This window comes from Acinonyx jubatus, chromosome C2 (genome assembly GCF_027475565.1).
Source record: "Acinonyx jubatus isolate Ajub_Pintada_27869175 chromosome C2, VMU_Ajub_asm_v1.0, whole genome shotgun sequence".
NCBI lineage: Eukaryota > Metazoa > Chordata > Mammalia > Carnivora > Felidae > Acinonyx > Acinonyx jubatus.
The window spans coordinates 119571639-119598087 of record NC_069384.1 but is presented as its reverse complement, the minus strand read 5'-3'; the positions used below and the strand labels follow the sequence as shown (position 1 = coordinate 119598087).

Sequence of the window (26449 nt, the reverse complement as noted above, 5' to 3'; positions counted from 1 at the left end):
ACTGTACTTCCTTACAAGTTAAACTACTAGGATGTAGGACTATCAAACAAGAAAATCAAGAAAAAAAGTAGCTTGAACAGTTACTTTCAACAGCAAGAGGATCATTTATCAAGGGTGGTCTTAGAAACCTCTTAGGAAAGAGATGGAGAAAAGTAACACAAATATCACACACACTCAACCTCACTCTCTCCCCACCTCTCACAACTGACTTTTATATGATATAAGTTATTTGGTATATTATAACACAACCCAGTGATATTATATAACAATCATTATACGTAAAGTAATACTCATAGCTGCATATTTTATAAAACAAATGCAATCAAACTGGCTCAATGCAGAAAATTTCTATTCAACTGTCCTTACCTTTTGTTGGACTGAGATTCTGATCTATAAATCCTCTTAGTTCTGCATTTGTGGAAGGCAAACCAACCTGAATAAAATAGTTTTAAAAATTAAAAATAGAATCTTAAGTATTATGTGATCATTTAATAAGTTATTTTATACCTTCCACTGAAGATCCCATGTAAAATAATAAACACAGCCACATAAAAATGAATTAATTGTATCAACAATAGGAGTAGAAATTAAAAGAAAATATTGCTTGCAATGGGAAAAGCAGGAATTGTACAGATTAAGATAAAAATCAATGAAATAATGTTACTTGTGAGCAGAACTGAGACCTACAGATTTTACTGATGGTTTTTTTGAAAGCAAGTTGTGGCAGCCATGAAGCTGCCAACAGATTTACCAAAATTCCATTTTCATGTTGCCCTTAATTTTTACTATTCATAATCACTGCCTATTATGTGTTTTTCAACATTATGATATGTAATGGATCAGATAAAGACCATTAATACTATACCACAGAGGTGAGATTTACTGGTCTCAAATACAACTGCTTGGGCTCATATTCTGGTTCAGTAAGACACATGGTCATGTTCAAATCACACAAGCTCATATACCTCAGTCTTCTGAACTGGTGCTAGAAGTGCTTATCAGTTTAGGTTATTAGAAAGATTAAGATAATTCATATAAAGCATCTAGCCCAGTGTAAGGCACAAAGTGCTCAATTCATGTTAACCTTCATTACTATTAATATGATACCTGGGGGCTATCTATAACAAGTGTAACTATAAATTCACCTTGAGGCAATTTATTTCATTTAATGTGATGGCCACTGGACTTCTTGGAATCACAGAGCTAAATACAGTAGTATCATCAGAGTTTAAAAAATTTATTATAGAGCCAGGAATGAAAAGACTCTACATTTTTGAAAACTTGACATAAAGCAAGATTCTAATAAATTGTTCTACTATTACTATTATGCTATTGTTTTAATCCTTGTAGATTTGTAATCTACCAAATGCTAACTTGGTACCTCAAACATCCTTTCAAAGTACTACCACACTGAAAAGATTTTAAAGCACACAAAGGTTTATAACTTTATGTCTGTGCACTTGTATTGTTTTTAAACTACACACTGTATTAGCATTATATATTCTTCATGAGAACTCATTTGATACTTCACAATTTCACAATGTAAGAGCTAATTATTTCATTATTTAATGATTCAAATGCACTACTAATAGCTGTTTCTTTTTGTCAAGAGATATGTTACCAGAAATATTTCTACATATCATTCACATCATGGAAAAGTAATTCTGATGCAAACCTATTTCTCTCATTGAATACCAAATTTTTATGACAGCAGCTGAGCAGAAGACATCTAAAATGCAGCTTCTTAATCCTATGTATATAATGGTGCAGATACTTAATTCTATCTAGCTTCTTATAAGTATGCTATTAGAAGTAAACCCTTTGCAACAAAATTTGCAACAAATTACCACTACATGGATCTCCATAGTTGTTCACAAATATTAATGGCAAGCGTTTACTTGTAAATGCCAAGAGTTTACTGTGGCATCACTAACATGCCGCCCTTTTATAACAAAATTTTTTGCTATAAAAAGAGAAAGACAAAACTTTCATTGGTGTTCTACTGTAAAAAGAAAGCAAAGAAGGCGAAGACAGACTTTAATATTCCAACGTTAATACAATGTGATCATTTAATACATGTGTTACAACTATTTCAAAAGCATTAGTTTATACCTTTTTGTTACTAAACAAAGATAACGGCAAAAAACTCAACTGAAACCACATATTCACAGTGGAGAGAGTTCACAGTTACTGAGTTACTGTTATGCTTAAACACCTGCTCTTAATGGCCAACTTCTGCAGAGTGAAGCAGTGAATCAATTTGGTAACTTTTAAACAGAAGTACATTTGCATCTTAATAACCAACAAATTACACACTAAGAAGACAAAGGTCAGTTGTGGGTCAATACTATATGCTGATTTGGGTCTAGTAGATGGAGAAGTGTTTGTATATAGACTTTAAATAAACACTAAAATTAATTTAATTAAAATTTCAAAAATGCAATAATTTCTGCTTTCATAAACACTTTATAGTTTAAAGATAAAGAAAAGGATTATTTGAGAATAGAAAAAGTTGGCTAGGAAAGGCATTTAAAAACAGCCTTTTTCCTTCTTCTACTTAAAAAGGATATAATAATAATGGTTCACAGAGCAAAAGAAAAAAGTGAACTCACTTTATGTAAAATTTTTTACCTAACAAGGTCCTGAGAAAAGTCTTCTACTGGGTTATTCAAACACTGTGCTGCACACTGTAAACAGTCACTAAATGTCTGTAGAATAAAAAATATCCAAGCCTAGTTTTTAAGAATAAAACCATATTTCCCACTAACAACATTATAATTTCATTGACAATAACATATTTAGATTGACAAAACTGAAAGACAACAAGATTCAGAGTGAGATGATTTGTATTCCAAGTTCAGCTCTGACATTTACAAGCAAGGTGATCTTGGAACAATCACTGCAAAATGGAGCTGACAAAACATGTGCACAACAAACTCAGAGAGCTCCTTAGATCAAATTAAATAATTATGTGAATATGATTATTAATGAAAGCAATGCTCAAGTGTGGATTGTTATTCAAATGGTAATGGTAATGGCTTTTAACTTTTCAACACTGACAGTCAATTCATAGGAGATGCAAGTGACCAATGAATGAATGAACATACAGCATACCAGTCTGATCTAGCTAGTAATGAGGGAAATGAATAAATTACATACCATTTTTTGCTGGTTATACGGACAAAGATTAAAAAGAAAATAACGGGGGGGGGGGGGGGCGGGGAGGGGGCGCCTGAGTGGCCCAGTCAGCTGAGCTACTCAGGTCATGATCTCACAGTTCATGAGTTGGAGCCTAGAGCTCACTGCTGGCAGCACAGAGCCTGCTTCAGATCCTCTGTCCCCTTCTCTCTGCTCCCTCCCCTGCTCGTATGCACGCTCTCTTTTTCTTTCTCTCAAAAATAAACATTAAAAAAAAAAAAAAAGAAAGGGGAATGGCACTCTCATATACCACTGATGAATATATAAATTGGTGCAACCTTTCTGAAATGCAATTTAGCAATATGAAACAAAAGCCCCAAAAGCACACACCCTTTCGGCCAGTAATTTCATTAAGACTTTGCCTTATGAGAATAATCCAATGAGTAAGCAAAAAAAAAAAAAAAAAGAAAGAAAGAAAGTTAAAAAAAAAAAAGGAAATAACTTGGGGTGCCTCAGTGGTTCAGTCAGTTAAGCATCTGACTTCAGCTTAGGTCATGATCTCAGAGTTTGTGAGTTTGAGCCCCACATCAGGCTCTCTTCTTTCAGTGCAGAGCCCGCTTCAGTTTGTCTGTCCCCCTCTCTCTTCCCCTCCTCCACTCTCCTTCACTCTCTGTCTAGAAATATAAATAAACTTAAAAAATATAAAAATAGAGGGGCGCCTGGGTGGTTCAGTCAGTTAAGCGTCTGACTTCAGCTCAGGTCATGATCTCAAGGCTGTGAGTTTGAGCCCCGAGTCAGGCTCTGTGCTGACAGCTCAGAGCCTGGAGCCTCTTCAGATTCTGTGTCTTTCTCTCTCTCTGCCCCTCCCCGCTCACTTTCTGTCTCTCAAAAATAAATAAACATTAAAAAATTTTTTAAAAATATATAAAAATAGAAATAACTTAATGGCCAATATTAAGAAAGTATAATGCCTATTTAGTAGATAACATAAAACAGTCATTTAAAATGATGTTGCAGAGATATTAAGATAAGAAAAGACATTCATCACAGAGATTAAGCTAAACAGTAGTTTACAAAACAGCATGACATTTTTATTAGAAATATATACATATATTTTTTACATACACACACACTTGTATATATACCAGATGTCTTCCTAGGCAAAATTCTGCTGCTAATCTCTATGCCATTTCCTTATCTGTATTTTCTAATTTTTCTATAATGAGTATCATGGCTTACATTTTTAAAAATGTTTTTTATTTATTTTTGAGAGAAGACAGAGGGTGAGTCGGGGAGGTGCACAGAGAGACACACACACACAGAGAGAGAGAGAGAGAGAGAGAGAGAGAGAGAGAGAGAGAGAGAGAGACATTGAATCTGAAGCAGATTCTAGGCTGTGAGCCATCAACACATAGCTCAATGCGGGGCTCAAACCCACGAAGCAGGAGATCATGACCTGAGCCAAAGTCGGACGCTTAACCAACTGAGCCACCCAGGCACCCCAAGTCTTACATATTTTTTAAAAGATTATTTGACAAGGCTCAAAATACACATCAAATTACCTTCCACATTCTTGATTGTATATTGAGGGAGCTTAAGTGAGAACACACCTGCATTTGTGGTCATGAAGCGTATCAGTGGCTACCAGATACCATTTGACAACAATTTTACCTCGGAAACAGTGAATATATTGCCAGCTTTACAGAACTTACTTTTTGCAAAATGACCCATCCCACAATCCACGTAGTTCCAGTATAGCTGTTAATCCTTGAGCTTCAATTGTGCTATTTCAACAAAAGTGGACCCATGACCCAGACCTGGCCCACTTCTTTCTCTACTTGTCTAACTGAACATGTGGGCCAAGCAGGGTCAACCAAAGCTCCTCCATGGAATCTGAAATATACATGCTAAAAAAGAAAAGTTCCCTCTCTTCTTCTCATATAAGAATTATAAGGCCAATATAGGGTATTCTGCTACCATATAGAGCCAAGAGATGGAAAAAGGGAGACTAGATCCCTGACACCATCATGTGATCCCCTGAATCCAGATATGTTTGAAGCCACACTACTCCAAACTTTTCAGTTATGTGAATCAACACATTCCATTTTTTGCCTTAAGCTATTTTGAATAGGGTTGCTATCATTTGTAATCATGAGACCTACTATGGCATGGATAAGGCAAAAACAACTCTTCACAAAAAACCTGCTCTCGTAAGAGAAATGTAACATGAGAAACAGAAAATAAGGATGTAAATATTTGAGTATGTGTTTACTAATGCCTCTCTAAGACCTGCGTGTGTGTCTGAACTACTGAGTTAAGTGCCAAATGAGTCTCCTGCTTCTACTATGCCCCTCTTCAGTCTATTGACTCAGCAGTCAGGACAAACTTTCTAAAATGGTAAGTCACGTCATGCAATTATCCACCAAATCTCTAATGGCTCCTTACCGACATTTCAAATATACCCCCAACGCCCCAGTCCTTGAGGGTCCACATGATCCAGCCCCTGCTTCCCTTCTGACTTCATCCCATACCACTATCCCTTGCTTAGTCTGTTCCACTTATAAAACTGGTCACCTTGCTGTTTCTTAAACAACCACACCTTTTCCTGCCTCTACCTGGAATGATCTTTTCCCATATATTCATATGATTGGCTTCTTCTTGGATTGAGACTCAAGAGCATTGTCTGAATGTCATGCCCTTAAAGAGAATTCTCTGAACACCTGAGTTGAAAGAGCTCTCCCTTGCTACCATCACCCTCTTTCTTCTTACCCTATTTTATTTTTATTCGTGACATTTATCATTACCTGACAGTATATATGTATTCACTGTCTTCTCTCACTACACTATAAGCCCAAAGAAGGCAGGAGCCTAGAACAGGATCAGGTACATATATTTGGTGGGTGGGGGAAGAAGGAGAATGAATTGTTTGTGGCACTGTGAACTAGTATAATCCTTTCAGTAAGTATCTTGACAAAACATATTAAAAGCCACAAAAATGTTCGTATCTATTGCAGAATAGGTAGTAAACTTGATTGGTTATTTTCAGACAGTCTATTCCAATTCTTTCCCACATACATTAGCCTAATCTGAGGTTTGACTTCTCCATGTCCCTAAATCAAAGGTATCAAAAGACCATCAGCTCATCACTTATCCCTCTCCCCCTAGGATGCCATAGCAGAAAGAGAAATATATTGCTCACTGTTTGATTTCTTCCAAATATACAAACAAAATAATGGGAGTATAATCATCACTGGTTCAAATGTTTTATGCTACTTTAGGGAAACAACTTTTAATATAGTGAATTGTACATATGACTAAGAAGATGATATTTGATTCAAGGCATATTTTAAGCCAAAATATGCTTGCTATTTGAATGTTAACCATCTTGTGGTTCAGGATAACTTTTACCTCCCCTTTTTCCTAAAGGAGAAAAAAAAATCAGGATAATATCCTATAAGAAAATTCCCTATACACAGACTAAAACTTTGTTTCTTCTTTCCCCCCAACAGCACTTTAACAAATATGTAATATGTAACAAATATGTAACAAATATGTAGATTAAAGCCTACTACTCCTGATAATTTATCCTAATGAAATTACTTAAATGATAATGAAACAAAATCTATATCTGCTTACAGCTACTTATAGCATGTCAAAAGCAAAGTTAATAATAGGAAAATAGAGATAAATAATTAAGGTGGTTTTTTTTTTTTTTAATGTTATTCTTTAGATGTATAACAGGCAGTATTTGGAACTGTCTGGCTTACAAAAGACCTTTCCACACAACAGAATGCTGGCTCTTCCTGGTCACAATTAACTAAACCACTAGTAGACGTCACACTTGAGCAGTGTCGGAGGTCCACCCCACGGAGTTTGGAATTGGAGCTCACGTGGGCAGACAGGATCTGTCAAGCTGCCTCCTTCCTTTCCTTCACACCTCTCTCTCTCTGAACAGGCTGGCTCTGTAACACGTATATTGAGATGCTGCCTGGAAAACTAAGGAGCATGATTTGCAGAGAGAGAGAGAGAGTATGAAGCAGATGCACACAGACAAGCAGAGTTATTAATAAATGGAAACTAAACACTGCTTCAGTTCCTGGTAGATTTCAAGTTCCTGTACTCAGATCTTTCTGAGGGCCCACTAAATTCCTACTCATAAATTGTTTGAGACATTCCTGTATCTTTATAATAAATTCCCTTTTTAAGGTAGCCTAAGCTGGCTTCTGTTACATGCAATCAAAGATTCCAACATCACAATCTGCGAACAGTAAAGCAATTGTAAGTTATTTCCCTAAATGTTGTAGTATTTATTTTCTAGCATAATCCTCACATAACTGGAAACAAATCCATTGATACAGCCTGACAATAAGAAAATAACTTGAAAGGAAGTAGATTCAGAAATGATAGCCTCAAGCCAAGGAAACAAACTGAGTAAGTTCTCCAAAAAATCCAAAATCTAATGTCCCCTCAGGAATCATCTCATGGAAGATAGCAAGCTTCTTTTGAACAATATCCAGTATACATATTCCCTTATGTCCACAAGAAAAAAACTGGGCCAAAGAAAACAGTGATCTTCTAAGTAAAAATCTCCAGCAAGCACGAAAACAAATTTATTACAGTACCAAAAAAGGAGAGGGGTGGGAAACTTTCTACAGATGGAAATTTTGCAGCTGTTGAGAAGACACAACTTGGCAGCAATTTATAAGAATGCTACCGTGTCCAGTAGAATGCTATATTCAACAGCACTAAAGTTTACTATCTTGTTCTATGCATAAACAAAAACAATTATAAATTAATGCCAGTAAAATGAACTTGATTAATTAGAATAGTGAAGAAAATGTACATAGGGAAAAGTACAACTCACATTAAGAATACTTACATTTAAAAATTTACAAATACTTACATTTTTTGCCGTCATGTCAAACTGTATTCGATTTAAAATTCTGTAAAGCCATTAAAAAACAAACAAAAACAAAAACAAAAAAACTTCGTCTTCAATAACTCCTTAAAAGAACATCCTGTTAAAAGGGGAAAAGAGAGGGAACAGTAATATAATAACAATAATAATAGGCAATGTTCATGTCATATTTACCAAGTGACATGCATTGTTCTTTAAGGGGATCATTTAAATTAATCTTCACAACACTATGAGACATATACCATTTTAACCCTCATTTTCCAGGTAAAAATTTGGGCTTACAGAAGTTAAAAACTTTGACCAATCAACTCAGCTAACAAGTGATAAAACCTGGGCTTTGAAATATCATACTATGTTACTTTAGATAATGCAATGAAAGAAACACCAAGGCTCATTGGAGAAATAGCCAATTCCAGAGCTGGGGCAGGAGATGTACAAGATATGACTAGAACATTTTATTGTACAGTAAGGAAGAGCTCAAGAAATGATGGAGATATATCAAAAGTATACAGGAGCCAGCCTAAAGGGCCTACAGCTGGACAATCTGGAACAACTGAGCGCCAAAGTATACAGTGACAGTAACTGATTATGACTATAAACTCTTTGAATGAAGTAACGATCCAGGACTACATACTGATAAAAAGCAGATTAAACGAAATAATGAGGAGGAAGGGAAAGCTCTTCTTTGCAATTCAATACCAACTAGTAAATAGAAAGGAATAACGACGTAAGAAAACCACCAATTTGTAAACATCATAATAACTGATTAGACAAGGATCATTATTGGATACTACAACTAGTGGGTGAAAGTGGGTGAGAAAAAGGATATTTACACAGTCTTGAAATATCACCCCACAAAATACCTACTAATTCAAATTTTACAGTGAAGAAATCTGACACACACCACATAGCCAAAGTAATCAAACCTATGAAATAACCACCAACAGTGGCACAAACCAACATCAGGCATCTCCACAAGTGCACTGAGATGGATATAATATCACTTCTGAGGTATTTCCATCCAAATGCATAACCTAAATCTAATCATGAGGAAATATCAGAGGAATTTAAATGGACGGTCATTCCATAAAATAACAGGTGAACTTTTCAAAAATGTTACTGTCATGAAACAAAAAATAAAAAAACTTGACTAACAGTCCGATTTAAAAAGACAAAAATCACATAAAAATTAAATTCCAAGTATGATCCTGAAGTGGACTCTGGACCAGAAAAAAATACTTACTATGAACTCCATTATTAGGGCTACTGGAAAAATTGAAATAGAGTCCATCGACTGGGTAATAGTATTGTTTCAGTGTTCCATTTCCTGCTTTTGATCAGAGAGGACCATGGGGCTTTTTAGGTGGATGTGCTTGTTTTTAGAAAACATACACCAAAATATTTAGAAGTGGAGAGGTATGATAGCAGCAACTAGCTTTCAAATGATGAAAAAATATATATAATCTGTATATAGAGATAAAGTGGGAATGATAAAACAAATGTGGCAAATGTTGGCAACTGCTTAATCTGAGAAAAGGGTATTTAGAAGTTATTTGCCCTACTTTTGCAACTTTCCTCTTATTTTACCATCACTTCAAAATTAAAGCTTTAATAAAGAAATTTAAGGGGAAGGAAAAAATAAAATTTAATTTGGAAAAGACCATAAACAATAGGAGCTTGAAGAAACAGGAACTCCAAAATGTCCATCTCATACACTAGAATTGGAATCTATAAAGTAAAACTTTGTGGGGAAAAAAAAAAGTATTCTTACTTTTCTTATTTTTTAACTTTTTAAAAATGTTATTTTAGAGAGAGTCCATGTACACAAGAGCAGAGGAGAGAGACAGAGGGAGAGAGAGAATCCTAAGTAGGCTTCACGCTCAGCACAGAGCCCAACATGGGGCTCCATCCCACAAACTGGTGAGATCATGACCTGAGTGGGAAACATGAGTTGGACACTCAACCAACTGAGCCACCCAGACACCCTGAGCATGGATTTTTTTTAATTTAGGCTCAATCTCAGCTCTGACACTTAGCTGTGTGACCTTGAACAAAGTGACTTAACCACTTTGAGCTTCAGTGTCCTCATTTGAAAAACAGGTATACTGAGTTTTTCAGGGTTATGTTAAGCAGTAAATTAGGTACAATCTGTCCAAATGAAAATCATCAGATCCACCAAGTTAATACACCAAATTTTATTCATAAACACTGAACATTCCTAATCACAAAGAGTCAATTTTATTTTAAAAAAAATTTTTAATGTTTAGTTATTTTTGAGAGAGAGAGAGACAGAGTGCGAGCAGGGAGGCGCAGAAATAAGTTCTGGGAGACATAGAATCTGAAACAGGCTCCAGGCTCTAAGGTGTCAGCACAGAGCCCAACATGGGGCTTGAACTCATGAACCACGAGACTATGACCTGAGCTGAAGTCGGACACTTAGCCAACTGAGCCACCCAGGCATCCCACGAAAAGTCAATTTTAAATATTTCTAAGATTACCTTCTGACCTATTGAAATGTATTTTTTTATTTTTTATTTTTTTTAACATTTATTTATTTTTGAGACAGAGAGAGACAGAGTGTGAATGAGGGAGGGTCAGAGAGAGAGGGAGACACAGAATCTGAAACAGGCTCCAGGCTCTGAGCTGTCAGCACAAAGTCCGATGTGGGGCTCGAACTCACGGACCGCGAGATCATGACCTGAGCTGAAGTCGGACGTTTTAACCGACTGAGCCACCCAGGCGACCCTGAAATGTATTTTTTTAATGTTTATTTATTTTTGAAAAAGAGAGAGACAGAGTGTAAGCGGGGGAGGGGTAGAGAGAGAGAGGGAGACCCAGAACCCAAAGCAGGCTCCAGGCTCCAAGCTGTAAGCACAGAGCCCCACACAAGGCAAGGCTCGAACCCATGAACCGCAAGATCATGACCTGAGCCGAAGTCAGAGGCTTAACCGACTGAGCCACCCAGGTGCCCCTAAACGTACAACAAAAAATAAGGAAGGGTTTTTCATTCAAAGTTCCTGTTACATTTTAGAAACCTGCTAGATCTATCTAAGGCAGATATTGTTGCCTATCCAGTATCTTTCCCTCTTCTTCCTTAGGAGAAGTTGAAGGTGGCAATATGCCCAACTACAGAAAAGTACTACATTCTCACTCTCCCTTTCAGATGTGCTGACTGTATGACATAATCCTGGTCAGTGAAATATAAGCAGACATCATTGGGTTGAGCTACCAGATTCAACTAGTAAATGTCCTTTTTCCCTTCTCCCATTTCTTCATTCCAGAATATGGTTGTAATGGTCAGAATTGCTTCTAGCTTCATTACAATATTCAGTATTCAGTATAGTACTGTATTTCCTAATGGCTGGGCTATTGAGCAACACTGTGATATTCACCCAACTAAAAGAAAAAAACTAACAGAGCGTTATTATTTCAGCACACAATAACAAGTGGCTACCAATAAAATACTTCTTAACCACATTAATTAACTTAATTTTGTTTAGTATTCCCTTTGTATCCTCTCACCAGAACTAAGTACAAATTAAAACTTCTAAATGTTACCTAAATGATAAATGTTTGAAACAGAGCCAAAGCACATGGATTTCTTGAGTAAATTTACATTAACATCTCTGTGCCTCAATTTCTTCATCTTCAATATAGTAATAAATAGCACTTAATTCAACAAGTCAAGATAACACATGGCCTAGCACAGTGTAAGCCCTCAACGTTAGAGAAAAAAGTAGTTTGCTGTTTTCTCATGACAAATTAAGGTTTCTTCTTCCAAAGTAAATAATACATAATTCACATGTAGTAGAAGTAAAAAATACCACACCATAAATCTAGTTTAAAAAGGAAACAATGTGTCTAATTGTGGTTAAGAAAAACTCTTCTAAAATTAACAAAAGTAGGCAATAACTTTATTCATTGATTTATTTATTCATTCAGTAAGCACTGAACACTATGTGCAAGGCACTAATCTAGGCACTGAAGACATCGTAGTAGATGAAAGAGCAAGCATAAACCTTCAAATGTAATTTAAATTATGTAAAATTACATTAAGAAAAATGTTATAAAAAGAAATGGGATTATGATAGAGATCTGCCTCATTCAATTAAAAATGAAGAAGTATGCTATAGTGCCTTTGAGTGAGAGCATATAGCCTTTGATTTAAAAATACACATTTCTAATAAAAAATTTTTTAAATACTAGATAAACAAACAAACAAACAAACAAACAAACCACATTTCTAGGGCACCTGGGTGGCTTAGTAGGTTAAGTGCTGACTCTTGGTTTCGGCTCAGGTTATGATCTCACGGTTTTGTGGGTTCGAGCTCTGCATCAGGCTCCACGCTGACAGTGCAGAGCCTGCTAGGGATTCTGTCTCCCTCTCTCTCTCTGCCCCTTCCCCACTCGCACTGTCTCTGTCTCTCTCAAAATAAACTTTTTTCAAAAAGTAAATAAATAATAAATAAAAATGCACATTTCTAAGTATTTTTAAAGCTTTTGCTTTTAAACATTGTCTTCAATCTAAAATTTATTTGCAACATATGATTAAAACCAAGTATCTAGAAAGTAAATACACATGGCACTGAATATTTCAAGAAATTGCCATCTTTGGTGGCACTGGTGATTTTCAAAGATAAACCAGCCATGTGCACTGATGCATTATGTTTTATCCTAGCTCAACAACTGTATACTTTTTCCTGTCACTAAACTCTTCAGTTGGTTAAAAAATAAGTTGGATTTCTTCTTCCAGCTTCATGAACACATTATGTCAAGCTCAAAAAGTCAATCTTTGTGACCTCACCATCTGCCATGATCTCTTGTCAGTTTCAAACAATGCAACTCCCACAGATGGTCTCAAAATGCAAATCCTTTTCCTTCCCAATCACAATTAGCAGCTCTGGCCACAAAGCCTTTTAAAATGGTACAGCACTAATCAAAATAAGGAGAAGGAATAATTATGGGTAAGTCTGTAGGATTAACATCACCTAAATCTGGGTATGTAGACTTTCTAACACTGCTGAAAAAGAGGCTATGAAAAAATTACATTTCAGCAAAGGCAGCATATTTAAATGAAGACATTACTAATTTTAAAAACATGCCCATGTTTCAAAGTCTGGAGAACATACAAAACAATAATCAAATATCTAAAGAAACAAATAATCAGCCATGATCCCACCTCTCAGAGGCAACTACAATAAGCTTTGGGTATAACATCCTTCGGTGTTCTCTTTCTGCACTCTGACTCCCGTAAGTGGTATTAATGAGAAGATATTTTCATACAAAGTGGTAGTATGTAACTCTTTCTTAGGTGATGAGCATTTCCAAACACTCTCCTAAATGCTTCACAGGCATGATTTCATACCATTCATACCACAACTCTATCAGATAAATATTATTACATGTTTAAGATGACAAAACTGAGCTTTAGAGAGTTGAAGTAACTTGCCTGGTTAACCAACTGTGTAAATGGCAATGCCGGTATATCAACCTGGGATCTCAGACCAGTAGACATGTTCTTAATTATTATGCTAATTTCCATAATATATCTGACTTGAGATATAATAGATTCTCAAAATATAACAAAATATGCAATTACTATTACAATACATGTACACAAAAGGATAATTTACTACACCAACAACATCCTTGAAAGTTTCATATGGCACAGGTCACATATCTTTGGGTCAGGTTTTAACCTTTTTTAGTTCTTTCTCTTTTTTAATTTCAATATTAAATTGAAATTTTCTTTATTTTTGAGTACATAAGTAAACTTCATTTTTTTTATAGCTACATAGTATTCCTTTACATCACTGTATCATAATTTATGATATAGTCCCCTAGCGATGGACATTTAGATTTCCTAAGGCTACAAACTGGTGTCAGTAATCACATTTTAATGACTCAATCCTTAATGTTTGATCTGGTCTCCGACTACCTCTCCATCTCTGTGTTGAGTCACTTCCTCTCTCTGATCTAATTCTACTGGTCTTCTGTCAGTTCCTCAAAAACATGCTCCTCCTGCCTCAGGGCCTCCACACATGCTGTTTCCTCAGCCTGAAATATTCACCAAAGTTAATTCCTATCCTTTAGATTTCTTCTCAATGTCACTTCCACAGGGAAAACTGTCCCTCTCCTGCTACCAGACTAGGTCAGGGTCTCCCTCTATTTACCCTCTCGTACGTTCTTCTTTCACAGTACACACCAGCTTGTCATTATCTATTTATTTGTGCGATTATCAGAATGTGGCCTATCTCTGACAACTAAAGTATAAGTTTCATGAGGACAGTGACCCTATCTGTTCACTATTATATATACCCAGTGTCTGGTACATGGTTGGAACTCAAGTGATATTTGTTTTTTGTTTGTTTTAAAGAAAATATTTATTTGATGAATTACATACTCAATATTTTATTTTTTTCATCCTTTAATAGCATGATAATCTCGGAGCACCTGGCTGCCTCAGTGGGAACAGCATGCAACTCCTGACCTTGGGGTCGGTAGTGTTGGGTGTGGAGACTACTTAAATAAATAAATAAATAAATAGAATGATAATCTCATCTAACAATGACTTGAAAGCAGAAAATGAAAAGGTTTTTAACCATATAACACATTTACACCTCTGAAATGTCATTAAGCTATATAGGATAATTTTGAGTGACAATTTTCTACCATGAACAGAAAGGTTTTTTTGGATCCAGCAGTGTATTTGTGTTTCATTAATTTTTTTTGTTATAAGAAAAATATTTATAAAAGGGCATATTTAATTTCACTAATTTTTAAGGTGAAAACAACAGTACACAAGCGTAAAATCTGAAAAACACTTTTACCAAAAGCTACTCTTCCAAAGAACCGTCAACATTTTACAAAGGAAAAGAGGGGCACCTGGGTGGCTCAGTCGGCTGAGGGTCTCACTTTGGTTCAGGTCATGATCTCCCGGTTCATGGGTTCAAGCCCTGTATCATGCATGCTCTATGCTGACAACTCAGAGCCTGGAGCCTGTTTCAGATTCTGTGTCTCCCTCTCTCTCTGCCCCTCCCCTGCTTGCAGTCTGTCTCTCTCTCATGAATAAACAAACATTAAAAAAAAATCTTTAATTAAAAAAAAAGGAAAAGAAAATTGGTTTTATGTTCATTGCTTATTTTTTAAGTTGAAAAAAATTTTCCAGTGTTACGTAAGCTTTTATTCAGGATCCTGAGCAACAATAAAAACTGATTAATACTATAAGCAATCAATAACAACTTTTAACAGTCTTCTACAGACATGCAGTGAAATGATGAATAATGTTGTCTCAGCGCTACTCATTCATTTACTTATTCAATAAATACTTACTGAATGTCTGCTGCATGTCAAACACTAGGCTGAGCATTAAAGATACTACGAGAAACAATAACAGTCCTTGCCTTTGTGGAACCTACATTTAGGCATTAAACATGCATTTTATAATTAACTACTTTATGACAATTACTGTAGGTGCTACTACAGTAGGCAAAAAAGATGCAAAGGAAATATGTACACTAAAGGACTGGGCCTCCAGTGGTTTTAGAGATTTCTTTCAGGAAGTGAAGTCTGAGCCAAACTCAACAAACAAGCAAAGTTTGTAAACCAGAGGCAAAGACAGAGGGTACAACACAGCCAGAGGGAACAACCAGCAGCACAGGGAGATGAATGCTCATGGGAAGAAAAGCCTATGGGAAGTTGCAGAAACTGAAGGAAGATCTAGGTACCTGAAAACATAGGGCAAATGGGAGGGCTGCTAAGAGATGACACAAAAGCCAGAAAGAACAAAAAGGTGCACAGTGAAACGTCATCTGATTAGTGGGAAGCCTCAAAAAGATTTTAAGCAGGGAGCCAAACATCTGAACCAGAGAGATACTAAATTATGTTCACCAAAGATTATGTAGAAATTACTTGCATCCTAATTATTTAAAAACTAGCAATATCAGCTATATTCTGGAATTCTTTAGTAACTGAAATGCTCGCTCACTTCTTGGGTACATCAGATAAGTTTATAATTACCATCCATAATCCATTTATCTAACAAACTTGACTCAAAGAAACAAAACTCAAAGCAAATCCCAGAAATGAGAGGAAAAAAAAAAAAAGGTCTCCAGCCTTCAAGTTAGCTTTCACAAAACCCATGCACTAGTCAGTAACTCAAGTCCTCAGGCTTTCCTTCATGTTATTAATTTTAATTAACATAAAATTCTTATTAAATTTGCTTATCTTGATTTTCAGGCGTCAAGCCAATTATATCCAGTAGAAAAGATGCAGTAATAGGGGAACAAATGGTTAGCTAGTGTTAGGGATGAGTATATTAGCAAAGTAATTCACAACTGATAGATTAATACTAAAGAAAGATTAGACATAGAATTACATTTCACCAAGTAAACTCACTGAAGTACAATTCCTTCCTTATTCCCTGACAAAACTGGGACTTATGACATGTTCCTTATATGTGCTTCTATATTGAAACCTAAGTGATATATTTGTTTCAAACATTTTCATAGATTATAACATTTATTACCAGTTCTCACTCATTGAAAACAAGTCTACCCTGATCAAAGAAGCAATGTTAGAAGATATCGCCCAAATTTAAAACAAAATCACATTTCAAAATCGTGCCAAGACCTAACAGAAAGGTTCTTTAGTGCAAGCCAAATTTTTTTTTTTTTTTGCAAGCAGTGCAAGCCAAATTTTAAACCATTATTCATTTATGTACAATGACAACACGGATTCAATCACTGGCTGCACATATGCTCTTCAGCAAAGTCACATTTCCAGATCAACACAGCTTTAGATTAGTAATACAACTGTTAAGACTTATCCCAACTTGATCCATCACAACAGGCCAGGTGAGTTTTTAAAATATCATTTGGGTAGTAACAAATTTAGACAAAGTACTGTACAAAGAACTATGCAAGCATCAAACGTTCAATTTACCCAAGAGTGCACAAAGACAAAATTGGAGGCAATCAAAAAAGGAGTAATCTGTGAGGAAAATAGTACAATTTCCAATTGTCATTTGGAATACCACCGTACTTATATAGGTACCTAATCTATATTCAAATGAAAATGAAACAATTTTAAGATCAGCATCATCATAAGAGCTATTTACTATATAAGTCCTCAAAATAACTGTGCAGAATAGTTATTCCATTTTAGGGGGTGGTGGTGGGGGGAGAGGTACTAAGTCAGAAAGCTTAAATAACTTTCCCAAGGTCACAGAGAACCAAAATTTACAATAAAGTTTACAGAAATGAGATGTTACTATATATATGTTCGATGATATCATGAAAAGATGAGTTCCAAGCAGTTTTCATTTTACATTTAAGGTTTTTAGGAGATTGAAGGTTTGTGTTATTTACAAATGTTGAAGAATATAAACTAAATACTACAGTTTAAAATGATCTAAAAGCGACTTCTGGGAAAATGGCAGGTCATAAGAACATTTATCTTACGTGCATGAGCTCCCATCCTTAAAGATAATTATTGCATAATTTTTAATTTGATTTATTTAGTATTTACTAAATATTTAATAATAAACCAAAATTAACATTGATTAAAAAAAAAGAGGACAGGAAAGGTAGAAAGTACAAAAAGGTACAGAGTGAAACGTCATTCTCCCAATGTTATTCCTCCATCTGCCTATTTCCTACCTATCTCATCTATACCTCTGTATGGACAAGTCTCAATACTTAAGTTTCTGATGTATCTGCCCCAGGTTTTTTTAAGCATATACAGGTAAAATGAAAATGGTCTAGTTTTCCTATTTTTTAAAAAAGCTAACATTTAGTTCTGTATCTTGCTTTTTTTACACTTAACAATACAGCATTGAGATCTTGCCAAATCAGTACAAAGAGAATATCCTTATTTCCTTTTACAACTGCCTGTAATATAACATTTAACCAGTTCCCTCTTGTTAGAATTTGGGTCTCCAATCTTTCCTATTATAAGCAATGGCTCAATGAATAACCTTATACACACATAATTTTGTATATGGAATTCTTTGATCTAATGATATATATACACTTATAGAAATGTTGCTAAATTGTCCCCGACAGGTGTGAAAATTTGCATCCCAACCAGCAGTATATAAAAGTACTTGTTTCGCCATAGCTTCACCAGTACAGAATGTTTATTAGTGTTTATTAAAAGATTTTTTAGATGACATTTACTTGCAATTTTTTTGTTCTTTTTCAGTTTATTTGATGATCATTACTTGTCTACTTTTTTTTTTATGTTTATTTTGAAAGGGGGAGGGTAGAGAGAGAGGTTAAGAAAATCTCAAGCAGGGTCCCTGCTCAGCATGGAGCCCAACATGGGTCTCAGATCTCATAACTGTGAGATCACGACCCGAGCCAAAATCGAGCCGATCACTTAACCAACTGAGCCAACCAGGCACCCCTACTTGTCTACTTCTTGATTTAGCCTTTGCAATATGCATCTCCAATTCTAAGAAAAAAACAAAAACCAAAAACTTGCCAGTGTTTTTAATGGATGTCAATCCTCCCTAAATTAACTTAATTTAGAAGTTTCACATCTTAAAAATGTTGAGTCCTCTTACCTAAGAACAGAGTATATATTTCCATTTATTTAAATCTGCTTTATGCCCTTCAGGGATATTTACAATTTTTCCTCATGTAGGTGTTATGGGTGGAACTGTGTCCTGCAAAAAGATATGTCCAATTCTTAATTCCTAATCCCTGATACCTATGATTGTGACCTTATTTGGAAATTAGGGTTTTTGTAGATGGAATCAAGATAGGGTGAGGGCACACTGGAGTTAGGGTGACTCCTAATCCAATATGACTAGTGTTCTTTAGAACAGGAGAAGAGAGGGGCACCTGGGTGGCTCAGTCGGTTAAGTGTGTGACTTCAGCTCAGGTCATGATCTCACGGTTCATGAGCTCAAGCTCCACTTCAGGCTCTATGCTGACAGTTTGGAGCCTGGAGCCTGCTTCAGATTCCGCGACTCCCTCTCTCTGCCCCTCTCCTGCTCACACTCGGTCTCTCCTTCTCTCTCAAAAAATAAATAAACCTTAAAAAAGGTAAAAAAAGTAAAAAAAGTAAAAAAGAACAGAAGAGATAAAGACAAAGACACAAAGAGAAGTCAGCCATGTAGAGATAGAGGCAGAGACGGGAGTTATACTGCCACTAATCAAGAAATGCCTGGAGCTACCAAAAACTGGAAGAGACAAGGAAGGATCCTCTCCTAAAGGCACCAGAGGAAGGATGGTCCTGCCAACAGTTTGATTTTAACTTCTAGCCTATAAAACAGTGAGAGAATAAACTTCTATTGTTTTAATCCACCTAGTGTGTGGCACATTGTTATGGCAGCCCTAGGAAACCAACACACTATGTTTTATACATTTCTTTTTATAGCTATCCCCAGGTTTTGCTGTTGTTGTTTTAGCTGGCTGTTGTCCTTTTACACATGGAATTCTCCATCATAGCCTCCAAGCTGTTTGTATGTAATAAAGTTACAGATTTCTATTTGCTAATTTTATACCTCACTACAAAACTGAATTTTTTACTATCTGTGGTAGTTTTTCACTTGACTCTTGGGTTTTTCAGGTATAAAATTATATGAAACTAGGGATTACTGGATCTTTCGAGCTTATAGAACAATGGAGGTAGCCTGATTACTAATCTCTCTCAGCTTCCCCAAACAGATAGAAAATAAACAAGGAGAATAAATAAAACCACACAGGACTCATGCCTTCAACATTATCATTACTAAGAGGCAGAGATTACAGCAACCTTTAAGTTAGGTATAAGTAAAGGAAAACAAATAAATTCTCTACCTTCTTTTAGTCTGTGGATACAGAGAGTGAACGGAGGCTATGAAGATTCAATGAAAAAGAGCACAGGGGTACAAAAAATTCAGAGGAAACACATACAGAATTACCCCAAAGAGTAAAATAATTAAGGTGAAAATACTGAACACAAGGTTAGGACTATATAATAGTTCATAGCTCTAGTGATGTGAAAGTATCTAGAAACCACTGAACCAGCAGTGGTAGCCCCCCAGAAACAGTGCTTCTGGTGGGGAATTGCGTATACAGATAGAGAGAGGAGATGGTAACTCTTGCAGACAAGGCATTTAATGGAAAAAAGGCAATAAGAGGGAGAAATTAATTACACATCCTACGGAAACAAAATGGGAACACGACATACCAACCTTTCTTCTACCCTTTTCCTGCACCACCAAAACCACAAATTCATAAAAAAAAAAAAACAAAAAACTGAACAGAATAGGGAAGAGTAGCAGAAGAACCTTAAAACTAGACACACTTTGTTCACAGAAGGAAGAGACACAAAAGTAAGTATATGCCTACTAAAGTATTGCAACAATCAGAAAAATACAAACAAAAGGTTTTCTGTTGATAGTTTTCTCTCCCAGAACCAATCATGGAGTTGGGAAAAACCAGCACTCACTTCAAGCTGAATTAAATATCTCCAAACAGGAATTTGAAGATCTGAAAAAAACCTTGAATCAGAAATACAAAAACAAAGAATCAAAACAGACAAAAACAGAAAGAAATTAGAGTTGAACTCCATAAATAGAAGAAAAGACAAAATCATATAAGAAATGAAAAATTAAATTGCTGGGGTGCCTAGGCGGCTCAGTTGGTTGAGCATCCACTTTCGGCTGAGGTCACGATCTCAAGGTTTATGAGTTCAAGGCCCACATCTCACTCCTGTCAGCGCAGAGCCTGCTTCAGATCCTCTGTCCCCTTCTCTCTGCCCCTCCCTGCTCATGCTCTCTCTCTCAAAAATAAAAATAAACACATTAAATTTTTAAAAAGAAATGAAAAATAAATTATAAGGCACACATGAGAAAGAATAGATTTTAATGAAAACTCAATAAATGTTGTTGAAGAAAAGGAAGAAAATGATAAAGAGAATGAAAATGACATAAAGAAAGAAGCAAAAGCGTCAGAGAGAAACTGTCTGAAATGGGTAACAGGAAAAGAACATTAGTATTATTGGTGTCCCTACTGAAGAAAATGAAATTAATGGGACAGCACTAACATTGTAACTATAACACAAGAAAACTTTCCAGAAATAAAAGGCCTGAATCTACATATGGAAAAGGCCTATCAGATACTTGAGAAAACTGATCCAGAACGATCAACTTGGACACATATCCTTGTAAACTGTTTAAAGGAAAAAAAAAAGCAAAACAAAATTTTATGGCATCCAGGCAAAATGATAAAACAGTTCACAAAGATAAAGGCAAGGGAATTAGACTAGCATGAGATTTCTCAAAAATAACATATAAAGCAAGACAACAGTAGAGCAGTCTTTTCAAGAAACTTAAGGAAAGAAAACGGAAACCAAGGATATTATACCCTGCTAAGCTGTACTTCAAGTTTCAAGGACATCAAAAAGCAGTTTTGGGGGTATGCTCCTTGACATTGGTCTTGGCAATGATTTTGGGGGGGGGGGGTTTGACACCAAAAGCAAAGGCAACAAAAGCAAACATGAACAGGTGGGACTACATCAAACTAAAAAGCTTCTGCACAGCAAAGGGCACCATCAACAAAATGAAAAGGCAACCTACTAAATGGGAGAAAATATTTGAAAATTATATATGTCATAAGGGGTTAATATCCAAAATATATTTTAAAAAGCATGGAGTTCAAAAACAAAAAACAATCTGATTTTAAAATTGGCAGAGGAACTAAACAGACATTTTTCCTAAGAAGACATACAAATGGCAAAAGGGTACATGAAAAGGTGCTTATCACTAATCATCAGAGGAATGCACATCGAAACCACAATGAGATACCATCTCACACCTGTCAGAATGACTGCCATCAAACAGAAGAGATAAGTATTAGTGAGGATGTGGAGAAAAGGGAAGCCTCGTGCACTGTTGGTGGGGATGTAAATTGGTGTAGTCACTATGGAAAACAGCATAGAGTTTCCTCAAAAAATTAAATTAAATTAAATTTTAAAAAATTAAAATTGCCATATGATCCAGGAATCTCACTTCTGGGCATATATCCAAAGGAAATGAAATCACTAAACCCACTATCTCAAAGAGATATCTCCACCCCCATGTTCATTCAGCATTTACGAAAACCAAGACATGGAAACAACTGAACTATTCATCAACAGATAAATGGATAACGAAAATGAGATGTGTATATAGAGAGTGGAATGTTATTCATCTTTTTTTAAAAAAATTATTTTAATGTTTATTTATTTTTGAGAGAGAGACAGACAGAGTGTGAACAGGAGAAGGGCGGAGAGAGAAGGAGACAGAGAATCCAAAGCAGGCTCCAGGCTCTGAGCTGTCAGCACACAGCCCAACTCGGGGCTCAAACTCACAGACCACGAGACCATGACCCTAGCTGAAGTCAGACACTCAACTGACTGAACCACCCAGGCGCCGCGAATGTTATTCATCCTTACAAGAGAAGGAAATCCTGCCATTTGTAACAACATGAATGACCTTGAGGGTGTTATGCTAACTGAAATAAATCAGAGAATAACAAATACTGTATAATCTCACTTCTATGTGGAATCTAAAAAACTGAACTCATAAAGACAGAATAGATTGGTTGCCAGAGGCAGGGGGTGGAAGTTGGCGGTAAATTAGGTGAAGGCAGTCAAAAAGTACAAACTTCCAGTTATATATTCTGAGGATATAATGTACAGCATGGTGACTACAGTTAACAATACTATATTGTATATTTGAAAGTTGCTAAGAGAATAAATCTTAAAAACACTAATGGCAAGAAAAGAATTTGTATTAACTACATGAGATGATAAACGTTAACTAAAGTTACTGTGGTCATTACTTTGCAATATATATACATATTAAATCATATGTTGTACACCTTATACTCAGACAATGTTACATGTCAATTATATCACTAAAACTGGGGAAAAACCCAGTTTGAATATGATGTAACCTAACAAACACTATGCACATGTGCCCTTTCTGAGCAATCTATTAAAGGATTAGCTTTATCTAACCAAATTATGTCTGGAAAAATTTTTCAAGAGTACTTCCAGTGAGCATTTTATATACTCAATTGTAGACGTAAAACTGAAACACGACTGGGATCATGGAGGGAAGGACAATATGTAAATAGTACATGCTTCGACAAAGTATAAAAAATGCAACTAAAAACTGTTAGGAGAGAGCAAAGAAAAGGAGGAAAGTAAAGTAACATCATTGATTGTTACATATTTAATGGGTGAGAGTCAAAGAATACGATTTAAAACTGATAGTAAAAAGTTAAGTTTAAAAAAAGGAGATGAGGATGTGGACAAAGTGGAGCCTGGTGCACTATTGGTAAGAATATAAAATGATGCAGCCACAGGGACACTGGGGTAGCTCAGTCGGTTGAGCACCCAACTTTGGCTCAGGTCACGATCTCATGACTCCTAAGTTTGAGCCCCACGCTGGGCTCTCTGCTGTCAGCACGGAACCCGCTTCAGATCCTCTGTCCCCCTCTCTCTCTGCACCTCCCTCACTTACATTCTCTCTCTCAGAAATAAGTAATAAACATTTTTAAAAAATGGAGCAGCCACTGTAAAAAACAGTATGGAAGCTCCTCAAAAAGTTAAAAATTAAAAATAGAGGGGCGCCTGGGTGGCTCAGTCAGTTGAGTGTCTGACTTCAGCTCAGGTCATGATCTCACGGTCCGTGAGTTCGAGCCCCACGTCGGGCTCTGGGCTGATGGCTCAGAGCCCAGAGCCTGCTTCCAATTCTGTGTCTCCCTCTCTCTCTGCCCCTCCCCTGTTCATGCTCTGTCTCTGTCTGTCTCAAAAATAAATAAACGTTAAAAAAAATTAAAAAAAAAAATAGAATTGCCACATGATCCAGCAATTCCACTTGTGGGTATACACCAAAGAACTGACAGGAGGGTCTTGAAGACATATTTGTACACCCATGTTCAGAGCAGCATTATCCACAACAGCTAAAACATGGAAGCAATCTGTGTCCATCAATGGATGAATGGATAAGAAAAATGTGATATATACAGAAAAACTAATAGTATCCAGACTTTAAAAGGAAAGAAATTATGACATGTGCTACAACATGGATGAATCTTGAGGATATTAGGCTAAGTAAAATAAGCCAGTCAAAAAAAGACTAGCACCAGAGGCTGGGAAGAGAGTAGAGTAGGAGGACCAGAAGCTCACCTCATCCCACAGATACAACTAGATAATGCTCACATCAGCAAAAATAACCCAGAAAATGACCCGAAAACTGGCACAACAAACTCTGCAACCAAAGATCGAGTAGAAGCCACATCAAAGAAGGTAGGAAGGACAAAGGCTCAATTTGGAAGAACAGACCATGGCTATCTGCAGTAGGGAGGGAGCTATGGTACAAGGAAGGGGGAAAAACAGACTAGCACACTAGGGAGACTGCACATAAAAGATGAATCCTCATAGCATTTGGCTTTGAAGGTGAGAGGGGCTGGGGCACCTGGGTGGCTCACTTCGGCTCAAGTCATGATCTCAAGGTTTGTGAGTTCGAGCCCCTCACTGCACTGACAGCAGAGAGCCCACTTAGGATCCTCTGTCTCCCTCTCTCTCTGCCCCTCCCCCACTCATTCTCATTCCCTCTCTCAAAATAAATAAATAAACTTAAAAAAAATTTTTTTAATGAAGTTAAATATTTTTTCATGGTTCGTGAGTTCGAGCCCTACATCGGTCTCTCTACTATCAGCACAGAGCCCACTTTGGATTCTCTGTCTGCCTCTCTCTCTGCCCCCTACCCTACCCATGCATGTGCACTCGCTCTCTCTCTCTCTCAAAAATAAATAAACATTAAAAAAAGAAGAGGAAAAAAAATCTTAAAAAGAAAAAAATGAGAGGGGCTGAATTTCATGCGTTCTTAAAGCCAGTGGGACTTAAAGGCTGGAATTTGAAAACTCAGCAGGCTCAGCTCTGGGAGAGACCTAAGAACTAAGGAAGTTGATGTCCCATGCCAAAAGAGACAATGACAGGGGTACCTGGGTGGCTCAGTTAGCTAAGCATCCGACTTGGGCTTAGGCCATGATCTCATGGTTTCTGAGTTCCAGCCCCGCACTGGGCTCTGCACAGACAATGCTGAGCCTGCCTAGGATTCAATCTCTCCCTCTCCCTGCCCCTCCCCTGCTCGCTCCCTCTTTCAAAAAAAAAAAAAAAAACCAGTGACAAACAGCCTCCAGAGATACAGCATAGAAGCTACAGTTTGAAAAACTCCTGGGGCAGACAGGAGGGAGTTATTTACTCATCTCAGAGCAGGTCCTAGAGACGCAGTGATGCAGGGAGAGAGACCTCTCCAGGAACAAAGGTGCTGGCAGGTGCCATTTCCCTCCCCTGCCTCCCAGCACAAAGCACATGGCTACCTGTAAGAACCACGTCAGCGCCAACACTCACCACCTAACTTGCTCACAACAAGCCTCGCTCCTCCATGCTTGGGCAATCTGCCCTTCCCAGTCACACTGCCTGAGTCCCGGCCCTGCAGGTCCCTTCCTCCCAGAAGACCAGTGCAAACCTTGCCAACACCATGTATCCAACATGAGCGTTCTGCAAGGCCTAAGTACTGGTGACAGCAGCAGCAGGTCTCATTTCACAAGCAGAAGTTTTGGCTGGGACCAAACACTGCCCACAACAGGTAAAAGGAGGTCTGCAGATGACAGGACTGAAGAAAAACGCACACAAGACACAACAGCAAGGCACAGGCAATATACACAGGAGACACTCCCTGAAGCACCAGGTCCTGAGGAATGGGACACTGCACAGCAGGGCATTACAGAATCTCTTCTTCACATGGATATTATCTTCAAGATCAAGAGATGCAGCTCACTTTCCTAACACATTGAAACAGACACACAGAGTTAGACAAAATGAGGTGACAGAGGAATATATCTCAACTGAAAGAACAGGACAAAAACCATAGCAAGAGACCTAAGCAAAACAGATATAAGTAATATGCCTGACAGAGAACTGAAAGCAATGATTATATAGATACTCACTGACTTGAGAAGAGAGGAAGACATCAGTGAGACCCTTAACAAAGAGATAAAAAAGAACCAATAAATGATGAAGAACACAATAAATCAAATTAAAAATACTTGATGGAATTAATAGCAGGCTACAGGAGAAGAACGAATTAATGACCTAGAAGACAGAGTAATGGAAAGCAATCAAGCTGAGTGAGAGAAAAAAGAATACGCAAATTGAGAATAGTCTTGGAACTCAGTGATGCCATCAAGTGCGATCACATTCACATTAGAGGGATCCCAGAACAAGAAGAGACAAAAGAGAGAAGAAAATTTATTTGAAGAAATAATAGCTGAAAACTTCTCTAATCCAGGGAAGGAAACAGATACCTAGACCCAGGAGACACAGAGATCCCCCAACAAAATCAAC

At 36.8% G+C, this 26449-nt stretch overlaps 1 protein-coding gene across 6 annotated transcripts in view; it reads right to left on the bottom strand.

Annotated features, from left to right (window-relative positions):
• Positions 1 to 26449, bottom strand: part of TFDP2 (transcription factor Dp-2) — a 177449-nt gene that overhangs the window by 118603 nt on the left and 32397 nt on the right. For 3 of the 6 annotated variants that reach the window (XM_027061696.2, XM_027061697.2, XM_027061698.2), the window contains exons 2-3: positions 8042 to 8156; positions 367 to 433 (exon numbers count right to left, since the gene is read on the bottom strand). In XM_027061696.2, coding sequence (XP_026917497.1) covers positions 367 to 433; positions 8042 to 8056 — 82 coding nt within the window. In that variant the 5' untranslated portion in view covers positions 8057 to 8156. Of the gene's footprint in view, positions 1 to 366; positions 434 to 2631; positions 2709 to 8041; positions 8157 to 26449 lie in introns of those variants that run through there. The other 3 variants (XM_053221365.1, XM_053221366.1, XM_015080139.3) reach the window with 2 other exon arrangements.